An 8,472-nucleotide genomic window follows, 5' to 3' on the forward strand; every position below is an offset into this window, starting at 1 on the left:
ACTATTGACAAGAACACGATTAGATGCTAGATATTCATCATGTTAACACTGTCTCTCGTGTGACGGGGGTTGGCCATTGGTTCCCTTTTTTAAGAGATTCTGAATTTGGCCAAAACAGTCTCGGTGTGTGTGTGTGTGTGTGTGTGTGTGTGTGTGTGTGTGTGTGTGTGTGTGTGTGTGTGTGTGTGTGTGTGTGTGTGTGTGTGTGTGTGTGTGTGTGTGTGTGTGTGTGTGTGTGTGTGTGTGTGTGTGTGCGTGCGTGTGTGCGTGTGTGTCAGGAGAGGGAGAGGTTAATGAATACTGCAGAATGCAGGCAGTGTTAATAATGGAGAAGGATTCATTTAGAGTGGAAACTGCAGTATCACAATATATTTCCTTCAATTATTCAGGATGTGTAAGTATCTGAACACCAAAGCTGCTCAAACAACACAACCTTTAATCTCTTCATGTGGGATTTACTTATGTTCACATGTTTGTCTTCACAGAGTTAAAATACTAACATACATAATAGACTTCTGGAGGGAAAAAAGGCCAGAGTTTAAGTAATTTTGTGTCAGAAAGGACTGGGAGATATGACCTCATAATAAAATCCCCAATTTTTTCAAATACCAGATCTGATTTTAGATTTTTTTTTAAACTATTAAATACAAAATAATTATTCATATTGGTACTTTACCCTTTTACACACGCACGCACGCTAACTCGTGTCTCGCATAGTCCTACAGCACCAGATGTCCAGGAAAATGTAGACCAATTACATATTCTGTAAATGACCACATGGCAACACACTGAGCCAATCATATCACTGAATTGATGGATACATGTACAAAGCATCTGCATGTTTCAGAGTTCACATGATACCTGCGTCTCTGGTGCATCTGGTTTGCCTAAAAATGGAGATCTGATTTATTTTCACCACAAGCAAAATAGACAGTTTCAATTCTGCTGCATAATATGAATAATATTCAAACACAACACATCATGTTCCTGTTTCGAAGTAAAAGTTTCACTGTTACTGTCACTGTTTCACTTCCCTGAATCCATTGGTTTTCTCTTTCTTTTCAACAAGGATTTATTTGAACTATATACACAAGACTATTGCAGCTTCATGATGAAGTCATGGAATTTAGTTCAGCCACTAGTTTAGTTTAGTATAGACTTGAGGATTTACAAGTAAAGGCCACATTATACTGCGTATGCGTTATCCGACTGCGTCACCACGGAGACGCCTCGAGCCTTCATACTTCTGCGTCGTGGTGACGGATACGCGCTGCAATTTCTCGCCCGATCAGTAGGGGTCGCTGCGCAAGGTTGTTGTGCTTCAGGCTACAGTGAGCAATGGTGTCCGAGAGAGAAAGAGGGAGAAAGACTGTTGTTGTTGAAACAGTGGCCGTTTCTCACTTTTCTGTGTCACTGAACGCAGTTTTAAGATAATTTGAGGCGAGAAATTGTCCATTTAGAGTCTAAACATGTGCTGTGTGTGTTAAGATATGACGTATTTATAGTTTGGCAGCGATGTTCTCTGCGGTGATCAGCTCCGCCCTCTGTGGACGCTCGGTGCTCACTGTGAGCCGGCACAGAGCAGCTTAGCTCGGCCTGTCCTGAGGACCAATCACAGCTCTTGCCGTCTCCGTTGTCCCTTGACAGAGTGACGGACACTTAAAAAATATTTTGTGCAGTCGGAGACGACGCAGAGGCTCTTCGACAGGTTCTGTGTCGAGGCAGAGTCTCTGCGTAACCTACGCAGAGCACTTTACGCAGAAGTATAAATTGCGCTTAATTAAGAAATTCTCAAAGGCAAAATTTGCAAAAACTATGAGCAGCTGGTGTTTTGGAGTGAGACACACACTCGAATGGATTTGTATCATAATGTGTAAAGTAATTTTCTTTTTTAGAACTGATATTATAAAACTGGTATAGAAAAAAGTATTGTTCAGAAACTGGTATGGAAGTGAACGTATCAGTATTGGTACCAGATTCGCCAGTTTTTCGATTGATACCCAGCTCTAGCTAACACAACAACAACAACAAGGTGTTTGTTGTCTCACCATATGGGTCCAAACTTCTCCAGGGCATCGATCAGGTCGGCCTCCACCACAGCCTCACACAGACCCCTGACGTGGACCACAGGACTGGGAGAGATGCGATGACAGTCCTCACCATTATCCTGTAACACACACACACATTCATTAACACCTCAGTTCATTTCACTAGCATTCAAACATCACACACACAAAATCCATAGTTAGATATAGAATGACATGTTTTTACACACGTTTGTGCAGCATTCTTCTTTGGACAATTTATCGACTTCCATTCATTTTGACAGTCTAGACAAAGTGTTATCACTAACCTTAACCATAACCAGTAAATGACTAATCCTAACCTTAAAGTGATAGTTCGGAATTTTGGACATTAGACCTATTTTCCAACTCAGCCGGTGTGATGGAGACGTCTGGAGACGTTTTCAAGAAATTTCATTCAGTTCTTCTAGTTGCCGAGTTCTGTGGTGCTATGGCTAGTGCAGGTCAATGATACACATACATATGAGTCTTCCCACTCTGTGATATTGGTGTTGGACTGAGTGACTGTGTGTTCTCAGCAGACTCGCTGTTCACAAGAGATGAATACCAGACATTCTCATTTTTACTCTAATCATGTTTATCCACTGAGGTACTGTCTCTATTGGGTGTTAATATTTTCTAGCATTCTTGTTGTATTATCCATCCCTTCTTCCATCATCCCTCCTTTTGTCCTACTCTCTTTCACATTGACTTCCCTTCAGGTCTATTTTTAGAGGCAGGTGGAAGAGGGAAAACAGGCCATAGGACAAACAGTGTTCTCTGTGGACCCTCTGCTGTTCACTCAAGAAATAATATAAGCTGTGTTAATAATCATTGGCATCTATAAATTACCAAATTATGTCCATTATCCCTGGATGTAAATTGAGTATTTCAATCCAGTGAAATTAGCACTCTCTGGATACAGATTAGTATCGATGTGATTTATCAAAGAGGAAAAAAGCAGTTACAAATTTTCATTTTCCTTCATTTGTTTTCATTGATTTGTTTATGCTGTTGTTGTTTCTCTATCCTGACGACCATCAGAACTCTCTGGTCATATGCTGTGTTCCAGAGCTCATCCAAACCAGTTGGACATTTGACTTATCCGACCTCCAACTAGAAAAAGTGCTATGGAATACCTGTCGAAGTGGGACCTCCTACTCGTGAAGTCGGGGCTGATCAACTTACCCCAACTTCACCAAAATGACGTCATAGAATAATGGCGGCGCCCATGGAGTCACATGAACAGCCTATAAACTTTACTTTTCTGCGTGTAGAGTTGTTTTAGACACAGCAATTTGATCGCAACTTGTTTTTCCTGTTATGGCGTGAAATAATGTCGTCGTTGTTATCTGTTAGCATGAAGATATGTAGAGCTACGGTAAAAATATACTCATGACGTTACATATCGATATGTATCGCTTTTACATATACGGCTCGCTTGTGTATGTAAGTAGAGAGTGAATAGCTGACAGTCAAAATGCCTCTTCAAACATAAGTCTAAAGCGCTGCGATCGTCCATGTTTTCTAACATTCAACTTCAATTGCTGGAACGTTTTGAAGTATGAGCTCATACAATTAAAGTAGGATAAGTCCCACATCCCATTTGTTTGGATGGGCTCTGGAATGAACCATTACATCTAACCAATGCAGTTGCAGTTTACTCAATTGTTTTATCCTGCTCCATATAACATCTCCCCAGCCATTGACCCGCCCTGGGATTTGAACCCACAACCCTCCCATTACAACTCCTTTCCTCTTGGCACAAACACAATCCCCACATGTACAGTTATCACCAAGCTCATTTGAATTTTTCTTCCCGAAATTGAACCAAGTTCATTTACTTCTGTGTTGTTGTTTTTGTGTGCATGTAAATCACTACTGGTGTTTTTCCAGGAGTACGAGACGAACTGTTGAATAACATCCATCTCAGGTTACCTCATCACAATTGGGCAGCTTTAAGTACAAGTGAGAATGTACCCAGGACTCATTAAGAGGACATTTGAGATCGAATGACATTTGATTATAATGGGAGGTGTGAGGACATAAAAGACTCAGCTCATGTCGTCCAATACACTTGACACTTCCCCGTGTTTCCCACTGCTACAGTTAACATTCACTGACGCTTATTTCTTTTCTATTCTTTATTATTTCAAAGAACACAAATACTTCCTGTCTCTGTCAAACACATTGATAACCAAACTTTCAGACTGTAGGACAACAGTGTGCTGCACTGATTTCCTCAAAATAGATAATTACACATATATTAGTGTCTATTATAAATACACATATATATAACATTAACATTATATATATTGATTATAAAATGTTAAAAATAAATCCAATCGAGAAACCCTGCAGACTCTCACTGGACCAAATTATTAAGAAGAAAAACGTGTTTAAAGTAGGATTACAACTCCAGATTCTTTCAATCATCACATTTATCAGGCATCAATGCAAGTGATCCAATCCTGGACACAGTGATCCATGTCCAGGATTTCTCATAATATTCGCATATCGTATGTTTAGCATTTATGAGACACAACATGGCTGTGGTTTGTGTGCTCATACACAGTCGTGACGTCACACGGGCTGTGTCTCATTTTCTGGGCTTTATATGTCCTTTATGAAGGTTTTACAAATATTACACTCCATGAATTAATAATATAGAATATAAAGATCTATAAATGTCTATGTCCATGTCTCAAAGTGTCCGAGGTTTACAGGCATAGCTTTTACTATTGTGGTCTGTGGGGAAATAGCTTTTTGGGCCACATGAATATTTCTTGCTGCAGTACCACAAGTGGCCACTGGGGGGGGGGGAACTGCTAGCCAGAGGGGAAGGTGCTCTATCATGTTTTTATCGTATATCTATGCTCAGGCAGACGACAGTGTAGCTACTATCATGATGCTTTTCCTCTGCATGTAACTTCTGTGGCTCTTCTGTTCTACAGCTGCACAACAGTCCCACTAGAAATAAGCCAAATATTCTTTACAGTTACGTTCAAAATAATAGTCGTTCAACATCACTAACCAACCATCAATTACTTTTATTGGAAATAATATATTTCTACATGGCAAATAATTTACTGGTAGGTCTAAGGCGAGTCATAGAAAACCAACAGTCACTCCATGCATGCTGCTGATTCTGTGTTATTGATTCATTAGTGTTCAAAATAATAGCAGTGCAGGGTCCAATTAGTGAGGTCATTCATGTGTTAAACAGGTGTCAAACAGGTGACCCTTATTTAAATGTTCTCTCTGAAAATCTGAGTAAAACAGGTCGTTCCAGACATTGTTGAGAGAACAGTGTGCTTTGATTATAAAGTTGATTGGAGAAGGAGAAAACATATAAAGAAGAGCAGAAAGTGATTTATTCTGAGGCTGCTCAGCTAAAACCATCTCAAATGCTTTAAAGCAGAACTAGACCGGAAGTTCCTATTAACGCTGTTTTTTAGTGTGTATCTGCGTCATTACCTTGTTTATGAAGCCCTGAAGGTTCTAAACAAACAGTTCAGCCATTGCTGAGAACGCTGTGTTTTATTGTAATCTCGGGGCTCAACAAGATCACTGAAAAAACCCGTAATAGTTACGTAAACAGCGGTTCTCCTGAACAGCAGATCCTCCTGCTCCGGGCACTAGTCCGGGCACATCCGGTTGCGTACATTGAACCACAGAAGAAGAATAACGTCCGTTATGGAGGTGTTTCACGAGCAACAGTGTCTTCTGACTCTGGGTCTGACTCCGGGTCAAAGGTCGTCAAAGGGACTGAGGCGGGGAGTCGTGAAGAAGCTATTTTTAAACACTGTTAAAACAATGTTTTGATAATGAGGAGCAGTGCATCCACCGTTCCAGAGGGGGGCGCTGTGATTCTGAGAACGGATGTGCTGGATAGTACTGGCCAATCACAAGACTCTGTCTTCTGCGGGTGAAAGTTCACTCTGAAATCTCGCAGCAGAAAAACAGTGTCAGAAAAGAGGATTTCTATCGGCTCGTTTACATCATCTAGGAGGTTTTTGACCATAAAAACAAGTTAATATATGTAAGTATAGATCCCTCCATAACTAACATTTATGTGCAACAGGACCACTCTATGTGACCTTTAATGATTCTTAAGAAGAAAATGGAAAACGACCATTGAAATGGATCAAAGAAATCATTGTCTGAGAAAGCTCCAGGTCTAAGGTCTAAATTTACCTGTGACAACTGTAACAGTTAGAAGACGCCTATGTGAAGCCAAGCTACGGACAAGAAGCTGAAGAGGTTTCAGTTTGTCAAAGAACACGTTGACTGTCCTAAAGAGAAATGGTGCAACATTTGGTGGACTGATGACAACAAGCTTCTTATATTTGGGTGTAGGTGACGCAGACGACCACCAAACACAGTACACTGTGAAGACAGTTAAGTACGATGTTTGTCATACTATGGTGTCGAGTCTAGTGATGCATAACAGGAATCATGGCTCCGTTTAAATACATCAAAATACTTGAAGAGGTCATATTGTCTTATGACGAAGAGGACGAGGCCTTGAAATTGTTGTTTCAACAGGAGTGTTAAACCAAACACACCATTAAGTGAACAAAATCTTAGTTTCCAGAACAACAAGATTAACATTATGGAGTTTCTGAGGCAAAAGTGAGAAATGCTGTGTGTGAAGCAGTTATACAGGATATACAACTAAATATTAGTTCAGAAACAAAATTCAAGCATTTTTCAGTTTATACAGTTAATGTTGGAGTTTGTAAAGACACATGCAGACACTGCTGCTTTATTGAACACCCTAATATTGCTTTTCCTTCAATTTCTGTATATGATTAACACATTCTATAGTTTTTTCTTGTGCAGTGTTCCCAATGCATTGTGTGTATTAAAGTAATGTTGAGCTTTACTCACTTTTTAAACAAATAGCTTTTACAGAACAGTTAGACGAGTAACAACTCAAATAGCAAACTGTTTCAAAATAGAGCTTCACTGTTTTATTACATTCTAATGTTCAGGAGCTCAAGTAGTGTTTATGGTGCACAACACGTGTCACGGCCATGATTATTTGCTTGATGCTAAAAAGATATGCAACAAATGTTTTATCAATGAAAAAGAGAATTCTTTCTACTCTAAAGACTGATTTTTGTGGTGCATCTATTACCACAAGATGGCAGCAGCAGCAAGCATGATTACATTTTATCATCGTCTTTGAATGCACCTCATAAGCTGCTCTCTTTAGCTCATCGTGCATGTGAACCCGACTTAAACTAGCTCTCATGCACTTGAGTTCAGAATAATTGCATATGGACAAATAGAAATGTCCATTTAATAAGCTCTGATCCTGTTTGGATAAGCAGGAAATCAATGAGATAGAATATGTCTATGTATATAATAGTTACATTAGAATCTAATCAAAACAACAACAACTCACTTTGGTCAAACTGGGTTGTTTTTGTGTCTCTATAAATACATTTGAGTTGAGTATATAGAGAGAGTACAGTGTATGTGTACAGTGTATGTGTACAGTGTATGTACTGTATATAGAGGCTACTGCTGCAGAAATGGGTGAGTGATGACTCAATGACTTCTGTACAATATTAAAAATAATGTATTTTTCATTTATTGTTAACTATTATATATTTACTGTTAATGATTGAGACTGAACATTATCCTGTTATTATATATATTTAAACCATTCTGTGTGTTGTGGATACAGCATATGATGTGTACACTATGTGATTGTGTGTGTTTACTTATTTATTACCTATTTAGGACATGGTGTGTGTGTGTGTGTGTGTGTGTGTGTGTGTGTGTGTGTGTGTGTGTGTGTGTGTGTGTGTGTGTGTGTGTTCTGTTAAAAACACTGACCTTGTCAGGACCAGTAGTCATCATGGAGAACATAACGCTTTGTCAACATGTAAGTCAATGCAGGGTCCTGATAAGAATAGCTGTGCAAACCTGCGCGCGCGCGTGTGTGTGTGTGTGTGATCGTGTAATTGTCACGTTGTGGGGACATAAACGTGTTTACCGTCATACAGACAGGTAGAGAATGGTTTGTGCGCGTGTGCATGTGCATGTGCGCGCGTGCGTCGGTCAGTGAGTGAGTGACAGCGGCCTCAGTGATGCATGTCCTTCATCATCATCATCATCATCATCATTACATCACAGTGTTCCTCACCCTCCGTGCTCCTCCATACTGACTGCTGCTGCTGCTGCTGCTCCACCGGGCCCGACTGTCCGCCGCTGACTCTCCGTTACCGTGCAGAGAGCAGGAGTCCGAATCCTCGCCCTCCTCGCCTTCCTCGCCCTCCTCCAGCTCCTCCAGCTCCTCTTCCCCCTCCTCCCGCTCCTCAGTTTTCAGCCGCTTTGCCGCCCTCCCGTACTCCTCTTCATCCCGCGGACTGTCGCCTCCTTCTGGCGTCGACAT

At 40.5% G+C, this 8,472-nt stretch overlaps 1 protein-coding gene across 1 annotated transcript in view; it reads right to left on the reverse strand.

The window, feature by feature from the left end:
• The window catches only part of LOC310934485 (heterogeneous nuclear ribonucleoprotein L-like), a gene marked incomplete at both ends in the record, with an annotated part of 29,321 nt that extends 20,849 nt beyond the window's left edge, over positions 1 to 8,472 (reverse strand). The window contains 2 exons of the mRNA XM_083898218.1: positions 2,049 to 2,167; positions 8,224 to 8,472. Of these exons, the coding sequence (XP_083754344.1) occupies positions 2,049 to 2,167; positions 8,224 to 8,472 (368 nt within the window). The remainder of the gene's footprint in view (positions 1 to 2,048; positions 2,168 to 8,223) is intronic.

Source organism: Microchirus variegatus, assembly GCF_963457635.1.
Source record: "Microchirus variegatus genome assembly, chromosome: 11".
NCBI lineage: Eukaryota > Metazoa > Chordata > Actinopteri > Pleuronectiformes > Soleidae > Microchirus > Microchirus variegatus.